Here is a 14245-nt window from a genome sequence, read left to right on the forward strand (position 1 = left end):
AAAGGAACACTGCTTCCTGGCTTGTTCTCCATGACTTACTCAACTCGTTTTCTTATACAACTCAGGACCACCTGCCCAGGGGTGGCTCTACCTCAGTGGGCTGGGCCTTTCCACATCAATCATTAATTGACAAAATGTTCTACAGGCAATCTGACAGAGGAATTTTCTCAACCAAGGTCCCTTTTCCAAAATAACTCTAGCTTGTCAAGTTGGCAAAAAATAAATAACCAGAAGAGGAGGCACATTTTAGATTCCAACTGTAACAGGGACTTTATTGGTCTTACTCATTGCTTTATCCATATGGCCTTCTAGGACCAGGCAAATAGTGGGTTTGAAAAGGCATTTGATAACAAGCACTTAATCTAAATTATTTTAAAGCATTATTAGTAGACTCCCAACATGTAAACAAAGTCTATTACTGATCACTTTATGCTCTATTATTTTTACAGACTCTTGATGTCCAGAGTAGGCTATGGTCAAAGTTGTGGATATTTGTTGGATAGTAGTATTAAGGAGTTATCATTTATACAGACACTCCCTTATACTGTGGCATAAATAACTAGTTACTCTGCCACTCACTCTTCCTCACTTACAAACTTCTGGTCAAATCATTTCTGGTAGATTGATTTCATCATGTAGACCAGCCATGTGTTATGCCGGGGTCAACCTGGAGTCATTTGGATAGATACTGAAGTTCCAGTTCTTTAGAGACCTCCACCATATCACTTGATAGGAAACCAAAGCTGAACAGCAGCCTGGCGTGGGCTGTCCTGGCTCTGGCAAACAGTCAGTCTTGACATCCAAGCGTAGAATCTCAATACCATTAGATCCTTGACCCAAATGCCACTAACAGCTCCAGAGAGTCACACAGTCTGTACTTTGATAATTGGCTTTAAAGAAAATGCTATCAAACCCATAAAAATGATGTTATGAGTTCAATAAATACAGATCAATTGCAATTGTTCTAGGCCAAGCATTATGCTAGACAAGCATACAGCAAGCAAGAAAGGCATGCCCTCTGCCCATACAAATAATAGGATTGAGTGAAGATGGTTAATTCATGAAATGACTGTAGTATGTTGGGGGAAGTGTTATGTCCTGGGCATGGCAAGATAATGTTACAAAATTCTGTTTCATTACATAATGCTGTCATTTAAAGGGCATGCTTTCCCTCCTTTCTTCTTCCCTCCCTTTCTCCAGCCTTTTATTACTTTTTTTCCTAGTCTACGGGAGTAAGTCTTCATGACCATTGAGGAAATGCCACATTTACATGGATTTTTATAGTTTAATACATCTGGAATCAACAATATTTTTTCAGATTGATTTATTAATTGCCCATTAGAAGCTTCTTACCCTGGAACCACAATAACTCAGTTCTAGTTGTTACAACAGTTCACTCTCTACTTAAAAGTTATAAGCAATATTTAAAATAATTGAACATTCTTAATTATTTGTAATAAAATGAAATAACATCAAAATTCATTACTTAATTAATTATATTGCAGTTAATTCAAACCCAACAGTAAAATGCAGGGGTCAATAAAACAAAAAAACTGTTATTAACTTACATTTGGTAAGTCTTGCTACACAGCCTAGCATTCTTACAGCATTAATATCCACCAAGAGCAAAAAAGGAAAATGTAGACAGAATTATCCCTTTCTGCTTTGTTATGCATATGATATGAAATATTAAGTGCTTCTTAATGTTTTCCCCTCCACAGCTATGGAAAAAGAGAACTAAGAAAGCAGAAAGGGGTTTCTGAAGTCAAGGAGAAGTGTGTGGATGGCAGACTGATTTCATTATGTAGACCAGTCATTTTTCATGCCATGTTAAACATGACATGAAACATACTGAGCCTGTGCTAGAAAAAGGGGTCAGGAATGAAGGCAGAGATGGCCCTGTCTCTAGGAAGAAGAAGACAGGAGGGAGAGTTTTAAGCTACATGGATGCCCAGTGACAAGCAGGACATGGTTATAAAGTTAAAGGAGGAAATCAGGCTACAAAGAGTCAAGTGCATGATCTTAAAATCCACAGCATAAAGAAGACTACTTCCTACCTGGATGCCAAACCTCAAAATAGTATAGAAGAGAACTGCACCATCTTTAGTGATATTTGTGCTGAAGTTCTCAGGATCCAGGAGCTGAGAGGATCGCTCTGATGGTAAAGTGTTTGCATTGTAAGCACAAGGATCTGAATTATACCCCTAGAACTCACACTAGGAAAAAAAAGTAGTCATGCGTGTTTGTGAACTCAGCTGGGAAGGGTAAGACAGACGGATCTCTGCATCTTTCTGGTGAACTAGCCTACTCTGCTTGGCAAGTTCCAGACCACTGAGAGACCATTTCAAGCAAAAGTGAAAGGAGATACATATGGGAATACTTAATGGGAAGACACGTAAGTCACAGAGATAGTGACAGAAACCAATGGGGTCAGAGTGCTGCTCCTTTGAACACCTGCACCACACAATGTCTATTGAACTTTGGAGCAATGAGTAGCATCCATGGGTATTAACCAAGGAATGAGGGAAGAAAGGCTTTATCACGTAGATGGAAACCCATTTGTGGGTAAATCAATAGCAGAGGATAGGAACAGATACAGTCTTGTTGAGCACATCTTCCAGGTGTGATGGGAGTCGGTCACCAGTGATAAAATTAGAAAAAGTACAGATCTCTGTAAAGCAAGGGCCCAGAAAAACTAACAGGAGGACTTAAGGAAACGTGTGTGTGTGTGTGTGTGTGTGTGTGTGTGTGTGTGTGTGTGTGTGTGTGTATGTTTGTCTCTGTGTGTGTCTGTGTGTGTGTGTGTGTGTGTATGTTTGTCTCTGTGTGTGTCTGTGTATCTGTGTGTGTGTCTGTTTGTCTGTGGCCTTTAGCAATTAGATTGGAAAGGGTTTTGAGTAGGGGAGGAAGGAAAAAAAGAATAAACAGAGAATGGAGGGAAGGAAGAAAGGAAAAAAGAGGGGAGGGAGGAATGGGAGGGAGGGAGGAAGGAAGAAGCCAGCCAGGCATTATAATGCAGGCCACAAAATTCCAAAGCTGGTCCAGCTCAGTAGAATCACTGTCTGTGTTCTACCATCACAAGTGATCACAGTAAATGGGGGGAAAGGAAGAATCACCTAAACAGTTAAAGTTTAACTACATATGGATCCGAGCACTGTGAAATTGGAGTCTATCACAGAGTGGCATGAAACTACAGCAATTATCAAAAGTCTTAGCCATAAAATGAGTAGGAGTTTGTTTCAAAAGAAAAATGAAGGAAATGGAAATGGCTTCTCCGTGCAAAGTGCTGTCTGTTACAGCTCATTTCATCTTAATAGATAACTAGAGCCAAGCAGAACTTTCTACCCACAACTCTCCCTCCTCCCACCTCTCCATTCCAGAATGATATGCAGACAATATCCATAAAATTCATCTTCTATGTGATTGAATATGTGTGTGCTGAGTACACTGAAATACTGAACTGATACTGAACTGATGTATAGTATTGAGGAAGAGTTGACAAGAGACTACTGACCCTCTAGCTGATCATTGAAAGACAAGAGGAATCAATAGCCATGTAAAGTAGGGTCTTTATTATACATCTCACTGGACATCTTTTCTAAGCAGTAAAGTGTGTGTGTGTGTGCGTGTGCATGTGTGTATGAAGTAGATGGTAATAGTAGTTGATTAGGAGGAAAGGTAGGATGGGCAGAAACACAAATTTGAAATCCATTAACAATATTTGACATTTAAGTATGATAATACTTAACATTCATATTTGCTCAAATATGGCATATAATTGGAACAATAACTGAAGATAGATAAGAAAGCCAGGCAGTGACCCCTGGAACCTTCAGTGGTCCCAAAATAGGAGAAGCTGGAAAAAGAAAAGAAAACAGTAGGTCATGAAAACAAGATGAAAGCCGAAAGATTTTCACTATTCTAGAATAAAAAGAGAGAAAGTTATTCCAAGAAGGATAGCGTGATGAGACTCCAGTGAGCTGAAACTGAAAACTCAGTGTGGCGAGGTGGACAGCATTCCCAAGCTCCAGTAACATCGTTTCTTAGAGGGTAACTATAGTGCACATTTTAGGAGTCTTCCAGTGAACAGTGATTTAAAAATGGAGCCATAGTTGAAGCTGGCAGGAAAATAAAGAGAGGGGCTTTTAAGTCAGTGATGTTAAGGCACAGATGTGAAAGGAGCTATTCAGACCCCAAGGAGAAACTGAGGCAGAGTAGAACGATACTGTAAAGAGTAAAGTTTATGAAAAGCTAAGAAGGGACATGATTTTTCTTAATCAGAAGGGGCACATCACCCATTACAACTAAAGGCAAAATAGGAAATATAATCAAAGATACAAGGGAGTTTTTGGAACTAGGGATAAGACAAGATGAATGATCTGACAGAATAGTATCTATATTATTCATGAGATATGAGATGGGATCAGTAGAGGATAATGGAGATTTGTTGAGACAAAAGCTGTCAAATAATTACTGTCTCTTGGGGTGAAAATGGCTTTACTATGAAAGTGTCCATTGCATTAGTTAGATGCTCAGTTGAAGCTCAGGGTCATGCATTTGACATGAGCCCCATTAACCATTGGGTGCATGAGATTCTCCAACAACTGTTAACCTTTCTGTCCCAGTGTGGTGGACCGGAACTGGAAGTGATGACATGGGAAGCAGGAAGTCTCTATCTCCTCTGGTTCTGAAGGCTTCCCAATGCACAGCCATTCTTTTTCTGATTCAACTTTGCCAAACTTAATTTGCCTAAAGCTTACTTTTAATCAAAAGTAGAAGGGAGACAGGTAGTTTTAGAAGTTCCAGAAACTATGGTGATTGGTTGGTAATTCAGGCCAATTGCTGTCTGTATTATAGACTTCTTTTGTTCTGGAGAGAAGAATGGAATATCTCTATAAAAGGCAGAGCATGGAGCCAGGTTCCGGTCACCCAGAAGTCTTTAAAACTACATTTGCTTACACTTTAATAATGCTGAGAACAGTGCCACAGGAGAGGCATGAGTCCAAAGCTGAAGGTTTCTGTGTTCATGAACATTTTTACTGATGGGAATGTATCAAATCCTGCCAGAAGAGGAAATGGAAAAATAAACTGTGAATGACTGACCTAGTTCATAAGCACCAAAATGAAGGGGGTAATCCTAAGGACACAACACAGACTTCAGTAATTCCCTTTCTGGGTGAATTATAAAACTGTCAGATCAGGAGACTTGAGACATTAGGGCATGATTTGTTCTGTGACAAATAAGAGGAATTTTCCTGAGTTAGATGGAAAGAGTTTCAGAGATTATTAAAGATCCTGATGATGTTGAAAGTCAGACATGGCATGAATCTTCTTTTTCTTCTTCTTCTTCTTCTTCTTCTTCTTCTTCTTCTTCTTCTTCTTCTTCTTCTTCTTCTTCTTCTTTCTCTCTCTCTCTCTCTCTCTCTCTCTCTCTCTCTCTCTCTCTCTCTCTCCTCCCTCTCTCTCTCTGAATAGTGTTCTGTCTCTGTTCTTAAGAACATGAAGAAAAAAAACACAAAATGTGCTCTTCACCTTGGAGGCCTTCCTGCTATATCTGACCAAAAGATCCAGGGATGAAAATGTTGAAGATCCTGTCAAAGAACAGATGTGATGCACCTATGGGACCATAAATATTTAGGGGAAAGAAAGGATGCTAGGTAATGTGGGCAGAAATGCAGAAACACAGCCAAAATTCTGGACTGGCTGGGGTGACAGAAATCAAGACACAAGTGACATGACAGGATTAAAGGTTGTGGACATGCAGCTTGGCCTGCAAGCTTCCTGGAAAGGAATTAGAAGCTTTGATCATTACTCACTGTGGGCTGGCCCAGGAAGTTCATCCTTCAGTCTTTCAAGGGTGAAAGAAGGGAAGGAATTGCCTGTTAAGTTACCACTGAATGTCAAAGTTTTTTCCTCCTTATAGCCTTTGAAGTTGAATTGGTATTGGGGCATAAGGGGCTTGATCTGGTCAACTTAGTATCTCATGGTTTTGACTTTTGTTTGGTAATTTTAAATACCTCTCCATGGAAATGCAAAGCAAATTGTCTTTTCTCTCCCACCAGTATAATTAAAAGAGACAGGATGAAAAGGCCTACAGCTGGAGCATGTTATGCCTTGCCAAAGTATGGGTTCAGGATATGAAGGAAATCCCAATAATTGCAGCAATTGATGGCCCCAGCAGAGAATATGCCTGACAATTAAAAGCTCTGAAAAGCCTGCAGTGCCTCTGAAGACACCATAAAACAGAATTAGGTTAAGACTACACAGTCAAGCAAGAGCTAGTTTGAAGTTGGGCAATCTCTAGCCTCATATTGATGAGCAGGGCCCTTTGACAGTTGTTAGATTTCGTATTCCACAAAATTTCTTCATGTTTTGGGTATCATTTTCATGTCATGAATTATAAACACACGCCTTGCAAGCTTCCCTCCTCACTGTCTAGATCCTCCAGTGCAATAAGAAACTCTGGTACCACAGGTGGAAATGCCAAGAGCAGCCCATAAACTTGGATTAATAAGAAGCACCTCAGGAGTGCTGCTCCCTTGAAGAGCCGTGCATTCATTTAGGTCATCACCACTGACGGATGTGCTTTGCCAGTGTAAGCTTCTGCTTACTGTGGGCTACAAAGCAGAACTGGAAAAGACATCTGGAAACATCTGGCTTCTTCTAGAGCAGTAACATCACAGTATGTTTCTAGACATACTCTGGAGACTCTTCTGATCATTCTCGGTCTCACATATGAAAATTCTCAAGAGGAGGTACTGGTTTGATACTTACATATTATTTTTCCTTGGTAGAGTGATCAAATTTTGTCACTTTTTTCCCCCATTTTACCATCATTTGTCAAGTATTTGGAATACGTGTTTAAATGTCTGTCACCTTTGTTGGGCGGGGCTGTCCAAGAGACTCCTAAAACTTCACAAGCTATTGCTATTGCCCTTGGTTTCTCCCCAGAGATGGAGGACCGTGTACTTCAGACATACTCAGAGGGCTTTGAGCCAGATCTGACTTTAAAGATTAGCTTTAGTAATATCAGAAAGTGACATGAAAACTTCTAAAGGAGGGGAGCAATCAACAGTCCTACCTACCTGTGAACCACGACAATGACCACCGTGGGACAATAACTCTAAGGGTACAGCAGTAGCACACATACCTTGGCAGTAACCAACAGCTCTTTAATTGGATTTAAGACCCATTCAACAAGAAGGAAATCATGCCTGGAAACCTAGCCCACTACCTAAGACTAGTATAGTCATGGATCTTGGAAGAAAACTTACAACCACCACTTTTCTAAACCAGCACAAACCCTAACTACATTCTACATATTTGTTCTTATACAGACAGATAAGTATATTTCTCACACCTCATTAAGGAAACCTACAGAAAACTACAACCAACCAAATGCAGAGTTGAGGAACCCAGTCTCAACCGATACATCTACAACATAACTCATTCACCGAAGGCTCAGGGATCATTGCAGCATAGGGAGCAGAAAGATTGTAAGAGTCAGAAGATCAGGGAGTTTGCTATGAGATTGTGTCTCTTAGAAATGTCAGAGAAGTTACACCCATGAAGCCTCATTAATATGGCTGACTAAACATGACCTGAACAGTGACATGTTAACATGGATGGGGGTAGAAGAAGTTCAGGAGACCTCAACCCTAGTGTCATAGTTAGGGTTTCTATTGCTGTGAAGAGATACCATGGCCATGACAATTCTTATGAAGGAAAACATTTAACTGGAGGCAACTTACAGTTTTAGAGGTTTAGTCCATTATTATCATGGCAGGATATGGCTATGTGCAGGCAGACATGATGCTGGAGAAGGAACTGAGAGTTCTACATCTTGATCCTCAGGCAGTAGAAGGAGTCTATCCCACTGGGCATGGCTTGAGCATATATGAGACCACAAAGCCCAACTCCACAGTGAAACACCTCCTCCAATAAGGCCACACCTCCTAACAGTGCCACCTCCTATGGCCAAGCATTCAAATACATGAGTCTATGGGGGCCATACCTATTCAAACCATTACACCTAGACAGGGAATTTATAGTCAACTAAGGAATGAGGATGGGAGAAATAGTCTTCCCCAGGGAAGAGCTCACCAATTAATTATCCAATATTAAACTGTCAACCCTGAAAACATATAAATACAAGTACATTGTAGTCTGAGAAAGTTTTATTTATGTATTTAGAAATATGTATGTGTGTGTGCATGCATGTGTACGTGTGTGTGTGTGTGTGTCTGTGTGTGTGTGTGTGAGTGTGTACATATGTATAACAACAACTAAAAGAAAAGAAGCCATGAATTTGAAAGAGAGTTAAGGTGACTCTAGAGGGAGGAAGGGAGGGGTGATATAACTATATTATAATCTCAAAAGGTTTTTAAGCCTGGGCGGTGGTGGCGCATGCCTTTAATCCCAGCACTCGGGAGGCAGAGCCAGGCAGATCTCTGTGAGTTTGAGGCCAGCCTGGTCTACAGAGTGAGATCCAGGACAAGCACCAACACTACACAGAGAAATCCTGTCTCAAAAAAAAAAAAAAAAACTAAACTTAAAAAAAAATAAAAAGATTTTTTAAAAATGTCTTCCTACTAAGCCCCTCAAGAAGCACATATCTATGCCTGTAATCCTCTGATGGAGCTGAGTGTGTTCACACCCTCCTCTAGAAAACAACAGCACCCCTAGGAGACTAGCTTTGCATAAGAAGGAGTTTTCCCCCAGCATTCTTATAACACCAAATTGAAGGTATCTCCAAAAGTAGTCTTCAACTGAAGACTAGTAGAAAATTTCATGCTAAGTCCATCCAGAATAGTACTTAGCTTCCCAAAGAATGCAACAACGCTACAAGAACTGACCTAGAGGGATGGATGCCCACGGTATATTGCCAAAAGAGAAAAGCACTAACGACGTACAAAGTGTCATTTCAGATTGTGGAAATCAACAATGACACCATGTATTTAGAGCCATGGAGAGATGTCCATCAGGCTGTAACAGGGGCTCCCTTCAGGATGATGAGGAAGTAAGAGAAAAGAAGTGTGGGAGAGGCTGAGTAATGCTAGGAAATGCAAGTATCCTCAGACCACAGTGACAGGGAGAAACGCACAATGGATGTTTGCAGCAATATTTTTTTTAAAGATACATGCACTTTTATCAGTCCTACTAGTTGCTGCCAGGCTTGGTTCCTACCACTTTAAATAGACTACCTCACTTCCAGCCCACACAAAGCTTGTGGGGAAGATATTGTAGGGACGAAGTCTTGGTTCTGCGTCTTTGAGAAACCTAACACAAATATTGTACCTTTAATTCTACTTCCTAAACTACCTACTGGTTGTGCATCTAAACCTCATGCAGTTTCCAGACAAACTATTTCCATGTGTATTCCTATGTATATGATACACTTAAGATGTCCAGAACAGAGACTGAACCGGGCTTGGAAATCAGTCTTCTGAACGTCTTCATTATCCTCTTCCCTCCCTAGCATATACATTCCAAGCACCATATAGCCACTGGCCATTAGTGAGCAGAAGATGAAGAGGGCAGAAAGACCTGGGAAGGAGAGCGGCTATGATATTTGCACTGAAAGGATTTCAAAGAGTTACACACACCACCGAGAAATTCCAAGCAACCGATGATTAAGATCCAGGGCAAAGTGAAATGAAAGGGTGCAGCTTACCCCTCAAAGCAGTGGGCAACTGTCAGAACCCACTTCTTGGCAATGAGGACACAGCCACAGATGTGTCCACTGGGTTCACTCTGCAGAGAGCATTGCCAGGGCCACCTCCCAGGACGACTAGTCCGACCCCCAAGGATCCTCTTGTTCATCCGAGCAGCAAGGCGGCGACCACAGTCTAACAGGGAGCAGAAACCACAGTCCGTGATTCACCACCAAACCCAAGCAGATTCTCAGCTCTGGTTGTCATGCATAAATGGTCCTGCCTCCCAGGAGCCAGCACAGTTAAATTAATGTCATATCCCATGATATACCACCAGTCTCACCTTGCTTAGCACACAGAAGGGAAATCTTACTTCTGCTTGGACAGGACTGCCTAGGTTTGGAAACATAAAATGTTACAATGTTAAGTTGCATGCTTACTGTTTACCTGAAACATGCTATCAACATCAGGCAACACAAGGCCCACTATCAGGGGAGTTTATACTCCCTGAGTACAGATGTCTTACTGTAAGACTTCTCAGGGCACACGTAGAGTCTTAACCTTCAATGGGAGAATGTACACTACTTGTTTTAGTTTCTTTGCTTCTATAACAAGGCGTCACATTTATGGAAAGAGAAATTCTTATCATGAAGCTTCTTACATCATCTCATTTGATAGAATCTATAGTGAGGGATGAACATATCATAAATGCCCCCCCACCCCCAAAAAACCCAAGATATAGACTGAGAGGAATAAAATATTACTTTACATTTTTAAATAGAAGATAAAGGAATAGGACACTTAGACTAGAAAACATCTTGCCCAGACTGTCAAGGTTAAACTGTGGGTCTAGGAAGATGTAACAGGAAAAAGTGAGCTTGAATTTGTTCTATATAATTCCACGTGGCATAACATGCTTATGTATGTATTTGTGTGTGTGTGTGTGTGTGTGTGTGTGTGTGTGTGTGTGTGTGTGTGTGTGTTTACGTATGTAGAGGCTAGTGGCCATTTTTGGTTGGTATCTTCCTCAGGTTTGAGCTAGAACATCTCCCTAGGGATTCTCCTGTTTCTATCTCCCTGGTACTGAGTCTCCCTGGTACTGAGATTATGTGTGCTCCCAGATCTTCTTAGTGTTCATGCCAGGGGTTCAAATTCAGGTCTCCACATTTAGACAGCAGGTACTTTATCACCTGAGCTGTGTCTCTAAGCCTCGGACCCTTGATATCTGAAACAATGTTGCCTACTGCCTTCAAATCTCTGAATGAACTCAATTGGTATATGTTTCTAGGGATCAAATCTTTCTCTCCTTTCATTTACATCTACACACTTTCTGAGACTAGCCCTGGACTTAGTGTAAAAAGACATTCAAAAATCAGTTGAGAATTATTTTATTTTTTTAAATTATGGCTTTTGGGTAGAGACTCATAAAGATTCCCCACCCCACTCCTTGCAGCAAACTTGTTACATAATATCTCATTTAGTTAGGGAGCCAGGTCTACAAACCCCCAAAGTGGGCTGGTTATTTATTTATTTATCTATTTATTATTTATTTATTTATTTATTTATTTATGTATTTATTTATTTGTTTATTTAACCCAAAGGGTTTTTCCCACACCCAGGGCTTAGAGGAACATCATTGTGTTGAAAGGTTTAGGACATTGGCTTGGAGAAAGTACTTTATTTGACAAAGTATTAAGAAATTTGGGGGCTATGTTTAACCAATGAGGAAACCGTATGATTTTCTGAGGGGTGAAAAGCCACTTTTAGTTTTCTTCTTTGGAGTTCTTCCGATGTGCTCTATCTAGCACTTACATTTTGTAGCAGATAAATGAAGCAGAGCTTACCATCACTGACTCTATGTAGGCTGTGGCCTTTGACATAGTTGTTTAAATATTCTTAAATTTAACCCTTAGTTTCCTCAGCTGTTAAAATAATTATAATTCAGGAGTTTATTGTGAGGAATTAACGGGTCAATCTAAATAAGACAACCTGTAATGTAATAAGTGTTTAATAAGAATTCATTCCTTGGGCTGGGAATATAGCTCAGTGGCAAAGTACTTGCCTAGCATGCAAGAAGCCTTAGCGTTGAGCCCCAGGACCACAAAAATGTTCTTATTAAAAATCAAGATAAGCCGGGCGGTGGTGGCGCACGCCTTTAATCCCAGCACTCGGGAGGCAGAGCCAGGTGGATCTCTGTGAGTTCGAGGCCAGCCTGGTCTCCAAAGCGAGTTCCAGGAAAGGCGCAAAGCTACACAGAGAAACCCTGTCTCGAAAAACCAAAAAAAAAAAAAAAAAAAAAAAATCAAGATAAATCTTTTAAAAAGGAGGAGGCTGGAGGGGTGACTCGGCAGTTAAGAACATGCAGTACTCTTGCTGAGGACCTGAGTTCTGTACTTAGAACTCACATCAGGAAGCCTGTCACTCAGAGTTCTGGGAACCTGGCACCCTCTGGCCTCATGGGGGAGCACCTGCATTTATGTGCATACATTCACACACATACATAATATGAAATTTATAACCCAGATACATAAATGAAAACAAATCTTGAAATAAGAATCCATTCCTTCCACTGACTCTCCTGCTACAGCCTCAATAACCAAAGGAGAAAAACTTGGTTAACATGTCATCATTTAAGAGGGGAAGGTTGTCAGGGCTACATAACCTCAGTTTTACTTGGTGTTTATTATTTCCTCAAACTCTAACTTTTTAGTAGTATTACTTAATTCTTCCTGTTAACTAGTCCAACATAGTATCTGCAGTTGTAAGAGTTCATTTCAAAACAAGACATTTAAAGACTTAAGATTTGATCTCAAGCTTTTCCCCTAACATAATAGTTCCTGTAGTTCCAACTGAATGTGAAATCTGTCAAAATTCACCCTATCAGTGAAGAGGAAATTGATGTTGAAATGTAAAGTTTAAGAGATATTCTGTGAGTTATTTACTGGTGTGGCAAATTTGAGTGCTTTCGTGTTAAAAATAGAGGAAACGTCCTTGATCAGTCCTTGATCCATAATGTGCACATACATGGCTGCTGTGAGGTTCCTACCCATGCTCCAGCAGCTCCTGCAAGGTGGTGGCATTGAGATCCTCCCAGCTCGAGTGCAACCTCAGCCAGTGCTGGCCTTCTGGTCCTTGTATCGGTTCAGTCATGGATGGTTCTCTGATAACAAAGCAAATGCTGGGTAAATATTCTAAGGATAGTGGTCTTTGTACAGGCATTATCGTTATTCATGTCTCATTTGTTTTAAAAATATATCACATTGTAAATCAATATTTCCAGAAAAGAAATTCATTCAGGAGAATTTGGAATGGAGTATGATTAGCAAATGGGGAAGGAGTTAGTAAAAGTATACACATGTGATAACAAACAAAATTACTGTTGACATTTGAACATCATGAGGTATTAGAATTGTAACATCTACAAGTTAAAACTTCCAAAACCTAAAAGCAGAAGTCCAAAGTAAATAATGAATTTTTTTTCTGTCTCTTTCCTTCTTCATTATAATCCCAAAATACATTAAGGCCCCAAAATACAGAGACTCAAAGGCCAATTACTAGGTGAATACTATAAAATTGTAAGTAGGCCAGGCAGTGGTGGTACACATCTTTAATCTTAGCACTTGCAGGGCATAGGCAGGCAGATCTCTGAGTTCAAGGCCAGAATGGTCTACACAGTGAGTTCCAGGACAACCAAGGCTACACAGAAAAAGCCTGTTTCTAAAAACCGTAAATAATTGTAAGTGGATTTTCCTCAATATATCACAGAAACTTGATGCACTGAAAACTAAGAAGGACTTAGGAAATATATTAGTGTAATTTTGTCCTGTTTCTTATATTCTCACTCAGTTTTCACTGACACTTTTCCCGTGGTTGTCTTTTTTAGTTACACTGATTAAGATGATTCCACTGTTTTCTAATATTCAAAAGATTAGGCATCAAAGAATTTAGGTTTTTATACAAAATGTTGATTTAATTGATTTTCCCCTGGGTGATTCATATCAAAAGGACCAGGCCCGTTAGTTACTTTGGGAAGAGACCCCACAAAGTACCACACGCCGTGTGCCTTATCATTCCCTTACCACAAGCTTCCAACAAAAAAAACCAATTAGCTCAGTTCCATCGAGTGGAAAGCTTGAGAAAACCCTCAGTAGGGAGAAGAGAGCTTTGTTATAAAAATTTGTTTTCACGCCTTCTGAAATACTGAGATGTTCCTCATGCACAAAACTAACTCTTCCAATCCTGGTGATGGTGCCTATGGCTTGTTACTCGACAGGGTCAGTGAATCCACAGAACTCACTACTAAACATAGTGGATCCATGAGATTCATGACTAAACAGTTGGTGAATCATCAGTGCGGATCTAGCAGAGAGAGTTTGAACATCAACATGGTTTCAAGTTTTCTTTCCAAATATATTAAAATAGCTTTTTAGAGAAAGATGTTATGTTGAAGGTGCACAATGTGATGCATTTATAGACATCTGCATCGTGAAATGGTTTTGACACTGTTTTGTTGTGAGAATGAATAATTCTAATGAATTTCCAGTAAACAGAACATAACATGGTAAAGTCATCACACTGTTCATTACGTCTGA

At 40.1% G+C, this 14245-nt stretch overlaps 1 protein-coding gene across 2 annotated transcripts in view; it reads right to left on the reverse strand.

The window, feature by feature from the left end:
• Corin (corin, serine peptidase) overlaps nt 1-14245 on the reverse strand; it is a 211671-nt gene that overhangs the window by 7567 nt on the left and 189859 nt on the right. For both annotated transcript variants that reach the window (XM_052735099.1, XM_052735098.1), the window contains exons 17-19: nt 12700-12813; nt 9997-10046; nt 9674-9848 (exon numbers count right to left, since the gene is read on the reverse strand). In XM_052735099.1, the coding sequence (XP_052591059.1) occupies nt 9674-9848; nt 9997-10046; nt 12700-12813 (339 nt within the window). The remainder of the gene's footprint in view (nt 1-9673; nt 9849-9996; nt 10047-12699; nt 12814-14245) is intronic.

Source organism: Peromyscus californicus, unplaced genomic scaffold, assembly GCF_007827085.1.
Source record: "Peromyscus californicus insignis strain IS unplaced genomic scaffold, ASM782708v3 Scaffold_13__1_contigs__length_99412109, whole genome shotgun sequence".
Taxonomy (NCBI): domain Eukaryota; kingdom Metazoa; phylum Chordata; class Mammalia; order Rodentia; family Cricetidae; genus Peromyscus; species Peromyscus californicus.